Source organism: Phycodurus eques, chromosome 12, assembly GCF_024500275.1.
Source record: "Phycodurus eques isolate BA_2022a chromosome 12, UOR_Pequ_1.1, whole genome shotgun sequence".
In the NCBI taxonomy this organism is placed as follows: Eukaryota; Metazoa; Chordata; class Actinopteri; order Syngnathiformes; family Syngnathidae; genus Phycodurus; species Phycodurus eques.
Window position 1 is genome coordinate 20424635 of NC_084536.1, and position 18016 is coordinate 20442650.

General features: G+C 40.3%; 1 protein-coding gene across 1 annotated transcript in view; it reads left to right on the top strand.

The window, feature by feature from the left end:
* The window catches only part of ptpn4a (protein tyrosine phosphatase non-receptor type 4a), a 68170-nt gene that overhangs the window by 33980 nt on the left and 16174 nt on the right, over nt 1–18016 (top strand). The window contains exons 3-12 of the mRNA XM_061691897.1: nt 2452–2559; nt 3199–3241; nt 4136–4214; nt 4603–4647; nt 4955–5007; nt 9296–9416; nt 9885–9972; nt 11571–11659; nt 16409–16472; nt 17711–17883. Coding sequence (XP_061547881.1) covers nt 2452–2559; nt 3199–3241; nt 4136–4214; nt 4603–4647; nt 4955–5007; nt 9296–9416; nt 9885–9972; nt 11571–11659; nt 16409–16472; nt 17711–17883 — 863 coding nt within the window. The remainder of the gene's footprint in view (nt 1–2451; nt 2560–3198; nt 3242–4135; nt 4215–4602; nt 4648–4954; nt 5008–9295; nt 9417–9884; nt 9973–11570; nt 11660–16408; nt 16473–17710; nt 17884–18016) is intronic.

Genomic DNA, 18016 nt, shown 5'->3' on the forward strand with positions numbered 1-18016 from the left:
GAAGAAAGCAGTAGGTTAGCGTGTGTGTGCGTGTGTGCGCGCGTGTGTGTATTCTATCATGGGAGCTCTGATTGTGTGGTTACACTCGGACTTGATTTTAGCAGGCTCAGATGTGAATTTTTGCTCCACACGTGGTTTCACAGTTCATATTCTCACTCTTATTGCTCCTTTTTGGACTTGTGGTTGTGCTAAAAATGTTTTCAATCAATGAATGCTGACAACTACATGGCGCCATAGTGAATATACAACAGGAGTCCACATTTTTGTCACTGGGTGCGTCTTCTACTTTAACAAATAAATGCCTTTCTCCAAATTAATGCCTCATTTGCCCCTAGGAAAAAATGGTGCCACTAGGTAATTGTAATTAACTTTACTACAGCCACGTACCCATCCACACACTGATTTGGTTATGCCGCGGGAGTGTAGCTAATTACGATAGCAGATAGATGCAGGAGCAGAGTGACAGTATGTAACTAGCCAGTGGCATCTATTAATCTAAACAAGATAGTCTTTTTTATTTTTTTATTTTTTTTTAAAATAAATACAGTGGTGCCTTGAGATGCCAGACTTTTTTTCTGTGGCCACACTTGTAACTCAGACCTGTATCTGAAATCATCTTTCCCTATTGCAATTAATGAAAATGCCATTAATCCGTTCCAGCCCCCGCAAAAAACAAGACTTTTTTTTTTTTTTTTTAACTCATAAAAATTAGCACTCTATAATATTATGTTTTATGAAATGTAAAGTTATCACATACTGCAGCTAAATAACGTGTAAAGAATTGATCAGTGTGTGTATGATATGCTTTAATGCTGCAATCCAATTCATTGTGCTGCTCCTTCTGGTGTGGCTGCCTTGGCCACTGGGAGGCAGTATAATACAGTCATGCAAACACAAATGAAGAAGAATAGTACTTCTACTACTTCTGTAAATAACTCCATAAGATGCAGTAATATTAGACATTTTTCATATAGAATAAAGAATATATGCTTGGGAGTATTGTATAATCTTTCTAAATCTGTTGCTCCACCCTTTATGTTCAAATATCAGTTACTTCTAAAACTGTAACGATCGATGCTAACTGTTAGCATGTGAATGGCGTTTTGCATTGTTTGCAAGCGTTAAGCTAAGCTGACTTTCCTGAGGCAAAGCTATGTGGGTATTTTCGGTCCATAATGTGTTATGCTCTCTGCTGCTTATTGTGAAGTGAGTTGTATTTAGTTGCGGCACGGTGGACAACTGGTTAGAGCGTCTGCCTCACAGTTCTGAGGACTGGGGTTCAATCCCCGGCCCCACCTGTGTGGAGTTTGCATGTTCTCCCCGTGCCTGCGTGGGTTTTCTCCGGACACTCCGGTTTATCTCCCACATCCCAAAAACATGCATGGTAGGTTAATTGACAACTCTAAATTGCCCGTAGGTGTGAATGTGAGTGCGAATGTTTGTTTGTTTGTATGTGCCCTGCGATTGGCTGGCAACCGGTTCAGGGTGTACCCCGCCTCCTGCCCGATGATAGCTGGGATAGGCTCCAGCACGCCCGCGACCCTAGTGAGCAGAAGCGGCTCAGAAAATGGATGGATGGATGGAGTTGGATTGAGTTCACTGCCAACATAAAGCAGTTTTAGCTCAAGTTTCCACTCACAAGTCAAAGCAAAAAAAAAAAAAATCAGCCTAAAAAAACTCATAAGTCGGGACACTTGTATCTCAAGGCACCGCTGTTTGTTTTCCAAATAAACCTTGTTGCAATGCGTTAGGTGCATGTAACTGTAATTTTTTTTGGTTTACATTTCTTTTAGCAATAACATGGTGATAAGAATAACCTCAGTAATTCTGGTTACTATAATCATGGTATGAAATTCTCTCACTGTTTCATCTCTATTATCCGTACACACTAGCTTATAGTAAGTATGATTATAATTATACAATCTTACAATTCATTATGATCTGTCTCAAATTCTTGTCCAAAGTCTCAATACAAGTGTTCAGAAAGCAGATCTCAAAGCACATTGAAATTAACTGCAATTTTTATTGTACACATCAGTTTACCATTGCCATTTTTAACAAGTGCTACACTATCCCTCAGGGTGCGCGTCCTTTGTACATTTTCTCTTGCTAATTGTTGATGAATGACTATCTGTGTGAACTTAAATATTCCAGACAAGTATGACAGGAAAATGCTCTTTCCAGCCCCAGGGTTTGATACAACATGGCACTTGCAGTGAAGTTCCACTGACTGAGATATGATTTAATTAGTTCCTCCCTTGTCTGCTTAACCTCCCCGAGTCTCTTGTGATATTTTACTCAAGGAGTTCGGTAACAGACGGATGGGGACACACCTCAGAGATATGCAAAGGAATGCATTCCTTTTTAAAAGCAGATTGTGTCCCAATTTTACAAAGCACTTTTAAGATTCATATTCGTAATGTATTTTCTGCATTATGTCTCTACGTGCAGAAGTCCGATCATGGGCAGGTCTTGCACGACGTGGTTTTCAAGCACCTGGAGCTGACCGAAAGAGACTACTTTGGCCTGCACTTGGCAGATGACTCCTCTGATGTTCCGGTCAGTATTGTGTGTGTGTGTTTTTTTTCCTGAATACTATACTATAATACTACTTTTTACTTTCACTTGTCATATTATTCTAAAGTAACAGTACTCTTACTTGAGTGCAGTTTTTGGATACTCTACCCACAGATATGAACAATAGGTGGATAGTATACGGCCCTTTGAGCAGCGTGCCTACGGCAACACGAAGCTCATGGGGGCAAAGTGTCAGTCCATTCTGTGGTTGTGGATGGCATGAAAACCAAATGAACAGGATCCCTGCACATTGTGCTGTAAACGCTTGCACACAGCGCTTAGGTCACTTTGAGAAATGAGCAAGTTATGCCTTATTTTCAATATACATTTACATTCTTTGATGGCAAAGTTGCCTTACCAACTTAGGCATGTCGCTTGGCTGGGCTGGTGTATATCTGACTCTACCGACCTCTGGTTTTGGTTTGCGATTAAATCATACTAAATAGTTTATCACATTCAATTAAAATGCAATACTTTTGATTTAATTGTATAGTCGCACACAGTGTTTGTATATTTCTTGTGTATATGTGTGCGCGGCCAGTGGTAAATAATTTAAGTGATGTAGTCATGCTGTGGAAGCGTTATGGTGTCTCTAAGTGTCTCTCAATCAATATTTTACAGCGCTGGCTGGATCCCAACAAGCCCATCAGGAAGCAGTTAAAAAGTAGGTGAAATTCTCAACATAGCACTTTAAACAAGCACCTCGGACAATTTTCCACCAGTCACTCATGCCCAAATTGCCCCAAAATTCTGAATTCATCAGCCGGTTGAAGCCGTAATCTGTAGTCCCTTTAGCGAGCGAACACTGCAAATCTGCTCTCCACCTCCAGCAAAATTATCCAGTCCACATGATCTGTGTTTTCAAACGTTAAATCGGCCTTAAGCGATGATTAAACTTCATTTCAACTCTGCTCTTATAGTCGCTAGTGAGGAATTTAGATTTTGGAATGTCAAGCTGTGAAACAATCAAGCACTATCGCTTTTGATATCCTACTATTTGAGGTCTGCAGTTCCGCAGCACTGCTTGAACTTAATTTCAGCGGTGTGTTTTTTTATTGTCTCATCAAGGAGCGTTTTGTTTCATACGGCACATCATGTGTCAGTGTAATTGTTTTATGTTTACTGTGTTTTTCATCTTTTATATTCAATAATGTGAAGAACTGACGTGGAATGTACTGTACATAATGTCACTATTCCCATTCCCAATTATAAAGTTGTTGCTTGCTCGGGTAACTCCTTTTAAATGTGTTCAATATAGCAAGGTTTTGGTAGCTATACTATTTCGCAGCGAAAAAACAAAGCTGGACCAGTAAAACTGTGAAATGACTGTGCAATGAAGAATAACAGCAGATTGACCTTTACTTTTCATTGTCAGAATGAAACCCCAAACATCATAGTATTGTGATGTGGTAATTGGGCCTTGCTGTAATATTCAATCCACTGTCATTTTATTTAGCTTTTAGGTTAAATCAGTCAAACACCTTACACCATCTTAAGAATCTCTTTTAGTCCTTAAACTCTGCTCTCTCCTCCAACCCTTTCTTAATGTTCCCCCCAGGAGGTTCCCCCCACAACTTGAGCTTCAGAGTCAAATTTTTTGTGACCGATCCCAGTAAACTTCAGGAGGAATACACACGGTAATCTTTTTTTTTTTGTTTGTTTTTTTGTTTGTTAAATTCCTACACAGACTAATAAAGGGACTCCTTAGTTTATGACGGAGTTCAGTTCCTGTGGCGGCGACTTCACCCAAATTTGTTCATATTATCAGTCTGAATGAGCCGTAGTCTATTGCCATCTTATGCTAACGTAATGGTAAAGTTCTAACAGTCCCTGTGCTGTTGTACTGTTGTACTGTACATTGAATGACTCATGTCCCATCAAATTGGTTGGTTGGAAGTAAACATTCTATAAGAGTCTTTATGGGTATTCTGGTGGTCACGCTAATGTGTTAGAACCCCAAAGTGTCCTTCCTTTCAGAGCCATAATGCAGTTTAATCAATCATCAACTTGTCTTTTTCTCTTCAGGTACCAATATTTTCTTCAGATCAAACAGGACATATTAACTGGAAGGTGAGTTTGATGGTTTTGTGTAGCCTGACAAGTATGCTTCTTGTTATAATGTACATTGTATTTTTGCATTTTCTAAAGCTAATTTTAGAATATTGGTATCCGTAGCTCATCTGTTTTTGCATCTTTTTAAAATGTTCACACCAGAAGTTTCTCACATTTCTACATCACATTGAGATGAGTCCCCCATGTGTAAAAAGAACTGTGATCTAGTTTATATGGCTCCAAATCTCAATTCTGGCTGTGTACAGTACACGAGTGAGTATTGTTTACATCTGCATCTGTGTGCATGTTTTCTCTTGGCCTCCAGATTGCCCTGTCCTCACAACACAGCTGCACTCCTGACTTCCTATGCTGTTCAATGTAAGTAGTGCTCCCGGGATACATTCACTCTTCATTATGATTGAAATCCAATTCATTAGGCCTCTCTTTATGTACACACACTGTAAAAAGTAATGGCTGTGGTTGGTCCAGTGCCCTGATGGCTGCTGCTCACAAAGCCATTACTATTCAATTAAGCTGCAGTCTGTTATTAATGGAACTGTACATGAATATGCAGCATGATGGAGACAAGCGTTTGGAAATCACTGATGCGCATTTACCTCCGTGGCTAATCAAAATGAGAGGAAGGACTGTTGTTTAACTGTCTGCTTGTTCTGTAATGAGATTGTGCATTCGTAAAATCGAACTCAGGTTCAAGCAAATTCGTTTTTTTGGTTTGTTTGTTTGTTTTTCCAGTAGAAAAATATATCCAGTAGAAATTATTGAAACTGGCGGTGGCACAGGGCTTTGGAGCAAATATAATTAATAGCCTTTAGCACCGGTTTCATAACGTGATCATATTTCAGATGTTTGGCACATAGAACTTGTTGGTGAAAAATAAAATGGAGTTTTATAGCTTTACCTCCTTCTTCGCTTACTTTGTTACACACCAGGGTTGATAATCCACTGTGCTCGCCAACCATGGAAGGCGAGCCATCCGTAATAATCCCCGTGATTTTATTCCACTGTAATTTTATGTCATCTACGGCGGAACAAACAGAAGCAAATAAATCTTTCCCTCTTGTTTGGTCCTTAAGGCTCTGGAGGTCAAGTAGTTCTTCACGCACGTTCAGTTCAATATAAAATTGCGTGTCTATTTTGTACTCCCGGGCCACATATTGATTTTATGACAGAGGCTTCGGGCCAGTGGAAATATGAACACGGGCCGGATTTGGCCCGGGGGCCGGATTTTGGGCATGTCTGCATTACATCATCTGTACATGGACAGACTTGGATTCAAGCGGGTTTGCTTCTACATTAATACCCCGTTTCATAAGTAATAGTTGAAAGGGAAAATAAACCAAAATATAATGACACATACTTTTGCTTGATCCACCAACATCCACAATTGACTAGCTGAAGATAGTATATATATATGTAATCTTTATACGCATATTCATATATAAATATTTATTCTTGCCTCTTTTTATTCAGGTGTTAGCAAGATTTCACCCTCCATTTATTGCACAACACCTACCACAGGGAGGCTTAATCGTAGTTTACTGCAGGTTGTTTATCTGCCAGCTGTTTGTGATGCGCTGTACCACAGGAAACTATCAGAGTTGGTTTGTGCTCATCCGCTTGTGGCTCATAGCCCCTTCCCCCTCCCCACTGGCTCTAATTTTGTGGGCTTGCACACTATATAGGTCACAAAGGAGATTTGGCCTACTGCACAGACATCATGATACTACCGCTTTTTACACAAAACAACCCAAAAACACTCTCTGGTTTAATTCTCGCTTCACTCTGTGCCAGCCAGATTATGCAGATAAACGTTTGCCTTGGGAAGAAAAGGCCTTGAAGCAGCTGCATATGCTGCTAATTCAGTGTGCTCGGTCCATGTGCCAGCACTGATCAAACTAAATCCCGCATTAAAGCCTCATTCTCAAACACCGCAAATTTGTTGTTTACAATTTACCGAATGGTATTGGAAATCCTCAGCATTCCGTTAAAGCAGGACACTTTGTTTTTCCAATTTGAAATGAGTAGCATTTACTTCTGTAGCTTGTGTCTACAAAGTTGCACCATCCTACTCTAATGAAGGCGTTTTTACGGCTATACCAGAGTCCGGTGCCTTCCAGTTGGCTCTATTTCACATAATATGATGACAATTATGAAACATAAGTGTGAATATCTATACTGCTACTACTATCACTGTTTCAGCCTCCATTGAATAAAGACAAAATTTTGGTCATAATGTCACTGAAAAGATCAGAGGGTTTCTTAAAGGGGCAGTTACACCATAATGACTGTGACACATGCAAAATGTTCATTATGATTGTAAAAATAAAATAAGCATGATCAAAATTGTTAATCAAATAAGTTTTTGTGGACTGTAAAGCTATGTCATTTTTTTGCATTAGTATTTAATTAAACACCCAGTAGTTAGCAGAGCACTGTGTGGACAGTAATTTATAGCTAATGGAAAAAGAATAAAAATAAAGGAAATACATTTTAAGAGACTCATCATCGTACTGCTACATGTGCAACTGCAAATGTTTGGTTACATATAATAAGACCAGATAATTTCATTATTGTGCAACATTTCCATGATGACTGAGTGATTCTAATGAGGGCACCAAAGGCACTCTATAGTGAAAATTACCCCACCTAATGAAATCTAATGATGCCCAGTTTTAGAGTAAAATGTTTCCTTTAAAACAATATTTGACAGTGAGGCATTCATTTAGCAAATGTACTATTGTATTTGTAGTTTGGAACAACTGGGTTAAATCTTTGTAAAAGTTGTTTCTAATATTTTGCTTTTTATCTTATTTAGCAGCAGAGAACAGTCTTATTAGATTGTGTGCACAAAACAAAGGATCTGTGGAGTGTTTATTGACAGTGGTTGGCATATTGTCAGGATTTGTGTCAAAGGTGTTCAAAGGTGAAGCAGGCAATAAATTACCATCAGTGCATACAAATACATAATCCAAAATGGAGAGCTTAACAGCTTGTTTACGCTTTGCTGCTCATTATTGAAAGCCTGAGCTGATGCAGGCTGAACTGAAGAACCGTGTTAAAGTAATAAGTGCAACCAACACTGTTGCAAGACTTCAGCCATCGACTGTACGTGGATTTCTCCCTGGTGTTATGTGCGCATCAATAAGTGCGTGGGCTGGAATGGATTTATTTGTCAATATGCTTAGGCTGCAGATGTGTAGGTTAGTCCAGGGACTACTTGAGCGAATTGATGCTTTTGAACTTCATGTGTGAGCTATCGAGCTAATAGCTTTGGGAATTTGATCCACGCAGCCTTTATCTGATGGCTACGAAAGAGAGAGACGAGGGAGCAATTTACCCCCTGACATTTCCTGGAAAAATGAACACTTGTATTCTTATTATATAAAATTTTTCATCTAAATCAAGTCATTAAATAGTTTTGTTAGTTGGATAATGTTATGAGACAATGATACCTGGCAGAGAGTTATTGCACCTCCTATCCTTAAACAGTCAGTATTGTTTTATAGCTTTGTTAAAGTTACACATGCAGAAAAAACAAGAGCAATTGTGCTGAAGGTTTTGTTTCGACTCTGGAAAACAATAAATAATAATTATAATAATAAAATGTATAATTCATAAAGCTTTAATACAATTTAAAATTTGACACAACAGAGAGAATAGTGCTATTGAAAACCCTGCCGAATTTGAATGATTTTAAAAAATTGCCAAAAATAAGGCTTCAAAATCATGAAAAATCATGCACTGTGAAAATGAAAATGTAGCTTACGGCATGCCAGGTAACTTTAGGAGGCTCACCTTCAAAATGTAATAGTTAATGTGAACTATTTAGACCTCCATAGAATGACTCTCTAACATGGACTTTCAAAAAATACCTAGGTTTTGTCATACGAGTGTCCAGAAAAGGCCCCTATGACAGCTACTTATGTTTGACCCAGTTTTGTCCATATTTAGCTAAGACCGCCCTCTTACCTCCAATTGGTTGCCTCCGTGTAGAAGACCCAACCCTCACCACATATGTTTATGTTGACAGGAGCTCCGGAGCAGAGAGGTAGGCGGAGAGCTTCGCTAGTGACGTAGATTAACTCGAGAATTGGACCTGATTTCAGGCCTCTCGGCAGAAAAGCATCTGGAACTCAGGAATGCATGGATGACTCTAATTCATATTTCACGTTTACCGAGGCAGAGAGACAATATTACATCCCAATACTAAAAAAAGGTGGTTTGGCAAAATATGGGATCTTTAAATAACCACATAAGCCAACTCACACTCATTGGTTGGCAATGTGACTGTCGACCGGTCGCCCAACTACGTCACTGTCAACTCAAGTTCTTATATAGTGTGGAAGGGGTGTCTCATGCGGGACCCCAAGTACGTAACAGGGAGCCATTTTAGCCACACCCAAAAAAAATCAGGAAAAAATTAATGGTGATAAACAGTTTAACGCTACGCCTCCACAATTTAGTACTATATAGTTCTCAGTTAATGCCTATATGTGATCCCCCCAGCCCCACCGTTCTACTGTTCGTAATTGTCACTTGAACCAGCTTTACGATGGATGACGATATAATGCCTTTCATACAAAGTGTAATTCAAATGTTCGCTGATAACATTGACACTGGATCCCTGTCGCCCTCTGTGTTGTAGCTGAACTGGGGGACTACAATGAGACTGAGCATCCTCTGGGCTATCTGTCTGAGTATTGCTTCATCCCCAACCCACCTCAAGATTTCCATAAAGAGGTCGCCAAACATCACCAGCAGCACAAGTAAATTGAAATTTAAATTAATTATATAAAATGATTTTATTTGATTTTAGTCCTGGAAAATATACTGTTTGTTCATATAAAGTGTCGTCATATGCATTTTCTTCTTCTCTTCAATATAATATGGGTGATTCAATCTATGAGACCAAGTGTAATTAATTTTGCCATCATATTGTGCACTGCTTATGTGAACACATCCACAGATGCTCTCACTCGCTCATGTTATACCACTGCTTTTTGTGACCTTCCACCCGCTATTACATTCTCTGTGCCTACTTTTTTTTGTTTTGTTTTTCTCTGGTTCTTCCTCTCATTGACCATATGTCTCACACACACACACACACACACACACACACACACACACACACACACACACACACTTTCTACATTGTCACCAAGCCTCCCCCCTGCTCCATCATCACTGATCTTGTCTTTTTACTCGACTCTTTGTCTCCCCCTTCTCTCTCCCAGTGGTCTATCTCCTGCCCAGTCGGAGTTTAATTATCTGAACACAGCACGCACGCTAGAACTCTACGGAGTAGAGCTGCACTATGCAAAAGTAAGTAAAGTTTGATCTGCCTCTGCTAATGCCTGTGTGTGTGCTTGTTTTTCTGTTCATCCAGGTTTTTTTCCCCCCTAAGCAAACAACATATGGCCTGTTAGACAGTTGTTGTACACAATGTCTGCCCCTCGTGCTCTGTTCCTCCATAAAGAGCAGGAGGATTACTTTGCATGCGTGCTGTTATGATAAACACGGATATGTAGGTACCAGTGTATTGGTTCTAGCAACATTACTTACAGTATAACACATCACTTACTGTATCAGCTGAGTAGTCAAGCGTGTCAGCAAAACACAGGTTGGTATTTCTGTGAGATAATCACACAATATAAATACAAAGAATATAGAATATATTGACTCGTTCACTGCCGCGGAGGTTAATAGTCGTCAACTGGAATCCAACTGTTTACTGCTACTGACGTATATTCTCGTCAAGTACGTTTTTCAACGGGTAAGCGTGGAAAAGGGTCTTGCCCAGCTTGTCTGTGAAATTCAGGTTTGTAAACCACTGTAATAACTAACAGATCCCTGTAGATGGTGGCCTTGCATCGCTTTGGATTTGAGCTCAAAACAGCTTCTGAGTAGAAGATGAAGATTGGTGGGGGGAATCTTAGCTTGTCACATCTGTTATAAGGGAGACAAATGCCAAGGCACCTCACTCTCGAACAGCGTATGTATATGCATGGTATAAACAGAGTATGTGTCCTGGTAGTTAGTAGAAAGTGTTTCATGATTGTGAGTAAAGATTGTGTAGTTTATGGAGTGAATGACAAGCGGCATGAAAAAACCCCACTTACGTTCAACTTAAGCCATGCGGTGAGTTGTCACTCACGCCGTGTTTCCTAGGCTGGCAGTGAAAAGTCGAGAGGTTCCGGGTTTGAATTTTGTCTCAGGCTCTCCTCTGTGGAGTTTGCATTTTCTCCTACATGCCTTTGTAGGTTTTCCCCAGGTGCCTCGGCCTCCTCACACATTAAAAAAATCCTGTATGTTATGTCACATGCGCAGCGGCACAAGAATATGTGGTCACGCTAAGTGACCGATGTACTTACCTCGATTGCTCGCAACCAGTCCAGGGTGTGCCCCGCCTCTTGTTCAAAGTCAGCTGGGATAGGCTCCAGCTCACCCATGACCCTAATGAAGACAAGCGCTATAGAAAATGGAGGGATGGATGGGTGTATTCTGACTCACACAATACTGCTCTGTTCTTGAAGGATGAAATACTTGGTACCAAATTGAGTATCATGACACAGCCTTTAAGTTGTGAATAAGTTTGTCCAGTGGCAAGATAAAAAGCCTACATTTATTTGTCGAAGAAGAGGCCATACCTGTTGTCGGTATCCGACTGTGATTTCTCTTCCAACTGTCTCACCAGCATCTGCTCTTGTTTTTAGTCAGGTGTGTCCGCACAGAGGCGGCTCTGTTTCCACCGCCACATTGTTGCTTTGAAACAGTGAGGTAGAATGTCTCAAAATTGAATTTTCTCCCATCTGCAGTCTTTATTCATATTTGTCTTTACTTACACTTCATACTCCTGCCTCAACACACACATTCTGTTTCCTTTTTTTCCTTCTCTCCCCCCCCCCCCCCCCCCACTCCAGGATCAGAGTAACACAGAGATACTCATTGGGGTGATGTCTGCAGGTGTTGTCATTTATAAGAACAGGATACGGATCAACTATTTCCCATGGTGAGTGACACAAACACACACACATACACACATTTTACATTTTTTGGGGGGGAGTGTGGGGGGGCGTTTGTGGCGGAAACCCCATATTGCCAGTATTTTCGTGCTTAGTGACATTTTTTAGGCATTTAAAAAAAAATAATAATAAATAAATCAGGCAATTATTCTCTGATTTGTACTATTTGCGGTCGGGCCCGTTCCCTATCCCCCGAGGGACCACCGTATACTGATTTTAAAAGAAAGGAAGTTGGGATATACAAAATCCTGGTTTGTATGAGCATGAAGATTTATTTACCTTGACAGCGACATTCATTATTCTTGTGGCTGTGATCATGAGGTCAACAGACATCTCGGCCAAGCGTGGGGAGTGATTGAGCCGCGAAACTCGGGTGTTCGGTGTTCCATATATTTATATATATTCCAAAATTCCACCGCCACCTAGAGGTTATGAGAAAGGTGTACACTTTCATTCTAATATGCCACCTAGTGGTTATAAAAAATGGTGTAGCCTACACTTTCATTCCAATATGACGGGTACGTATGACTGCATATATGTACAGTTGTGCTCATTAGTTCACATACCCTGGCAGAATTTGTAAAATATTGTTTTGTTTTTTTAATATAACTCATGAATGAACAACAACCATCATTAATTTCTTTATGGTTATGTTTTGTTTCATGATAATGCTTTCCTGAAATGCTTGACCGTTTAATTTGAACCCCATTAAAATAAATTTAAATGCGTTCCGCCTGGTCCTGCTTATTTTCTTTAAAGAAAATACCCATCTTATACCCAAAGTACCCATCTTACAAATTCTGCCTGGGTAATCAAACATATGAACACAACTGCGTGTTTTCTAATTTATTAAATAAACGTAAGGTTGTGAATTTCAAAATAAGAGCAAGTGAATTAAAAAAAAGTATTGTGTTCAAATAAAGTGCTTAACTTCAGAATAATTCTTTGGAAAAACTAACAAAATACAGATACTTCGTTTTGATCATATGGTCAGAAGCAAAATCATGCATTGTAAAAATGCATTACACATAGGTAGAAGGGTTTTCCAGAATTTTGAGGTCAACTTTGGGGGTGCGTATTATACATGGGTGCGCATTATACACGAGGAATTACGGTACTTGAATGTTGATATACTGTACTGTTAGATTTCAGAAGGCCCAGGTTAGTATGAATGTGGATATCATGGAGAGATTTACTTCCCTTGGTGACATTCATTCTTCTGGTGACTGTGATCATGAGGTCAACGGACGTCTGGGCCGAGCATAGAGAGTATTCCATTTATTTATATCGTGGTCATTACAATCCTGGTACTCCTGGGCTTGCTTTATGATTGTGAGACTTAGATTCACACATCAGTGACCTCCTCCAAACAGGTTTCGGTGGGCATGCAAACCCACCAACCCAAATTTGTTCGGTAAAAACGTAAGGGGAGGCATGAAATTTTGCATCAAGCATACTCTGACTCCCCCCACAATCTCCAGTCGACGAACGGTTTTCAAAGGGACATCGCCTACTTGACATTCATGAATGTTTGAAAAGCAGCTACTGACACATGCTTTCCGGTGACCAATCCTACTTGTCGGTTACCGCTTCATTCATGAGCCCGAGGACACCCATGGAACACCTGGATGAGACAGATTGACTGGAGGCTCTGGTAACTTGTGTTTTAGCTGGACCATGAGTCACTTATGGTGTAAATGATTCACTCGCCTGACCGTCGTGGCAGACAGGGTTCAATTCCCACTCAGTGGCGGTATGTGAGTGTGAAAGGTATCTGTCTTTATGTGCCCTGTGTAGAGTTTTGTTGTCTGCCTTTTGTCCGATGTCAGCTGAGGTAGACTGCCCACAACAGGATAAATTGTAAAGAAAATGGATGGAGGATGAATGAATGGATTGACGGGCAGATGGTCACTACGGAGTTTCCCCTGCCCTTCAGACTTGATTGACACGGCAATTGTTGTGTATGCGCCCTAGTAACCTGTCAGGACAGTGGCACCAGGTGGTGGTAGTAGAAGCAACTAAATGTGGTTGCCAATAAAGAAGGCTACTGTGGTAATTCTTAGTTGTTGTTTTTAATGAAATCTCCCTTATTTTGTGTGAAAAATGCCCACATTCTTGTGTGATACAGAGTGAGAGAAGTATAAATGGAGATCACAGCTAAAAGGAATCATGATCCTTTCAAACACGATGCTGCAGGGTGACTCAGTATGAAGCGTGATCAGCAGGCCCACAGATTCAATTACACCTTCTGGGTTCCCCCTTGCAAAGATAGTGCCTCTACGCTGTTCTACTCCGTGGCCAATAGCAGAGAACCTGCCAACTCCAGAAGCGTGTGTAGAAGGATAAAGGCTTTGTTATCAAACTAAAATTCCTTTGATGTATTCATACTGGGCACTCCTTATTGCTGAGGAGCATTCCTGACAACTCATCCTGGCCGGTTCAGACTTTGGTCTGTGCACTTTGGGCTGTAGTTTTAATGAGAATATAAAAATGATAATTAGTATTTTTTTCCCCCCAGACAGAAATCCATTAATATGGGGAATCAAACGGTACATATTGTTGATACAACTCCACCTGAACTGCCTCCAGGGATCCTTGTTGCTGAGAAATGTGCTGTGGGATATTTTGATAACCTCTCACATAGTAGTTGGGGTGGCTATTACACTTTAACCCACCTCTTCCCCTTATAATGTCCCCCCACCCCGTTTATGTGGCTGATTCTATCAGGTTTTTTCTTCTTCCAAGAACTGGCTTTTGTGTTGTACTAGATTTCTCAGAAATATTGAAACATCTTTTCGCTACTCTTCTCACCATGTTCTGTGTTCTTGACTTAGGATACGTGTGCAGTTTTATAGCAAGTGAGAAAATGTCACAGTTGGTCTACATTTAGAGTCCCTTTAGTGGCGTCCCCCAACAGCTGTCTTTTTAGCATTTGGTGAGAGAAATTAGTCTCTCATTTCATTGCTGGTATTTTTTAATGTCTCAATTGGGTTACAGAAGTCAGGGTTGTGACCATCTGCCATGGTCTTATTATTTACTTTTTTCTTCTTTGAGAGATGTTTTCCTTTTCCTTGTTCTGAATTGCAGTCAAATAAAAGGATAAGAGATTGAGTCAGAAATTATGAGATCTTTCACATTTTTACCATTTCTCTTAGCAGCAAAAAGCCAAACAAATAAGGCACACTTAGATGGCCATGACTCATGCTCAACCTCAGCATGTGTGTGTGCTTCTGCGTGCGTGTGTGCATGTGAAATATATTTAGCAGGGGGTGATGAGTCAGAGTAGCAATAGAGCTCTAGGAAGGGATTATGTTACTCTGCTGCTCATCAGCACACCTCTTACTGTGTGCCCTCGTCTGATTTAAACATAAGGTTACAACACGGCTCCCTCTGTAGCTGCGTGACGAGATGATAGATGTGAAATTGACTGATGTGAACTTGACGGGGCAAACTCGTGATGCAATTTTGTTGCTCTACCTTAGGCGAAGTACACACATACTGAAAATTGGGCCAAATTTGAGCATTTTTCCTCTCTTCTGATCAAAGTCACCAAAGACTCGATTATCATGAGCAATTATTCTGTGGTGTGGGGTGTATTAAGTGATTTTTTTTTCTTGATCTGCTCTGAGAATGTTAATTATAATTGTACATTTTTAATCTGTCCTATATTTCCTATCGCAAGTCCTTATGTGTGTGCTCAACCCCAAGTTGGGCTGGGCCACAGACACAATGATTGTCACGGGAAACGGAACAATAGCCAATTAGGAAATGACCTGAAGCTCGCTCAAGAAGAGGAGGAACTGGTTGTGTTGTTGGGTTTGTTTTTTTTCTACTACAAGTAGAACTTCTTTGTATTTTTCGGCAGTCTGAAGGCCCTGTGACACCATGCTGCCTCTCACACGTCATTCTCGGTACTACGACTGACATCATCATGTGTCGTATTCTGTTGTTCTTTTCTCAAATACAACACACACTAGAAGAGCATTGAGCACCCAATGACATTTTTGTCCTTGTCATGCATGTGGTCGCTCATATTTAGAAATAGGTTAATATATTCAATTCAGTAAGTGTGGGCCCCACGTTAGTTAAAATTGTATTGCCATGGCAAAGTGTCTGAAAACCGAATTGCCCTACGTGGATAAATAAAGTCGTTGGAATCTTGAATGCATCAGACCGAACTTTTGCTGGTAGACTACTAAGCAGTCTATGCCCCCACCAGTGCTGTCTCTCTTATATGCCTGCAATGTGGAATTGGAATGAACCGATGTCAAACTACTTTACACTATGATCCAGTCAGACAGTAGGAAATAAGATCTTTCTGCCATTGTGGCTCACAATGGAAGTTTTTGTTCTCTGCAGGATCAGTGCCCACTGTCATGCCCAGTGGGGTCTGAGTCTGAACATTCGGCTTCTTATTACCTCCACCCCCCCTCTCTGTATTTTGATTTCAAAAAACAGTCTACTTGTGACTGATTTATTTAAAGCACACTGAAACCTGATGTGGCATGCAGTGTTGCATTGATCCTAATCTGCCACACAATTTAAACGCTCCTACATAAATGCTCCTTCCCTGGCCCACGCACCATTTTTTTTGGGGTTATCCTGCCCACAGGTCAACAGTTCATTTTTTATTTTAGTATGACCACCCATAAAATAACAATGAAGTTCCAATAGAAGCATTCTCTTTTTAAAGTAGACAACATAGAAACTAACCTCTTGTTATTTCTTATATCTAGGTTGAAAATTGTGAAAATATCCTTCAAGTGCAAACAGTTCTTCATCCAGTTGAGAAGAGAGGCGGTAAGTGTTTATAGACACAACACACAAAAAAATGGGTTCATTGCTAATTTGAAGGTGGAATCCGGGATCCTGGCACCTGCTGGTATGGAGCGGTATTCTGTCCCATGTCGTAAACGTTGCAGTCAACTGTTGCTGTAGTATTTTTTTTATAGCTAAACAATTACAGAGTGGACTTCAAACTCAGTGTTAACAAAGACACGTGTCCCACAATGCAGATCAGGTTTAATCTGCATTGTGCTAGCTCTAAGCCATAGGTATCAAACTCAAGGCTCTCGGTCCAGATCTGGCCTCCAAGCCATTTTAGTTGGTACGCAAAAGCTCGCCATAAATTTTCCATGATAGCTGTTTGAAACTAGCTATTAAAATGCAGTGTTAATTACAAAATATGATGGGGTGATTATCAGGGCCCACACAGAATACATTAGATAAGGGACAAGAAGTGTAACTGCCTCGCACTGTAGCCACATGCACAGTGCAGCTCAGTTTCTGGGAGCAGATGTCATATTTATTATTAATATTTTCTAAACTAGTGCAGTACAAATGTAACTTTCATCTGCATTTAAACAGCCTCTCTTTGGCAAAATATATAATTCTAACTGTTAAAACTGTTACTGTACACTTGTCTGCATTGTTCATTTTCTAAAATGATGACAAACTATTGATTTTGCATTCCCCCCCTATTTTTCTCTTACTGTACCCAATGTCTACCAAAACTGTGTATTTAAAACCAACTTAAGTGATTTTGGGCGTACCTTTAACTCCCTAGTGTTTATCCATTTTTGTGGTTTCACCGTTGTAACCAGTCCCCTGAGAGCAACATTAGCTATGATGTGGCCTGAATGAAAACAAGTTTAAGACCTCTGCTCTAAACTGTCTCAGAATAAGTGTTGATATGTTGAATGATTTTCAGCGTCATTGATGATAGTTGAGCAGTTTCTGGTAGATCTGAGATTCTCTGTGACATCAAAGCAATATACCACACATACTGTATGTACTTCCTGGTGGGCAGTTGTCTTTCCAACAAACACATCTAAATGTCATTTATCTTGGGAATACTATATACGGTAATTGTTTTATTTTGAGAATACTGATGCTATTCTTGTGGCAGGGACATTGACGTCCTATGGAAACAGATGGCACAATGAACTTTGTGTATCTGTTATGAAATGCTGACACTTTCTCTCTCTCTTTGCATAATGTTATTCTTATGACTATTTCCCTCTTTTCCTTTCACTCAGACCGAGACCCGAGAGACTCTACTTGGTTTCAACATGGTAAACTACCGGGCCTGTAAGAACCTGTGGAAGGCCTGTGTGGAGCACCACACCTTTTTCCGGCTGGAACGACCCATCCCGCCACAGAAGAACTTCTTCTCCCATTATTTCACCCTGGGCTCAAAGTTTCGATACTGGTAGGAAAACCAGGAGGCCTTTAGCACACGTACAATCCAAAGCTTGTTGACTTCACAGCTGGGCTTTGACAAATGGAGGTGTACATGCATTATTTGAGACACACAGTTGTTTCACTTTGGTTTTATAGGCTAA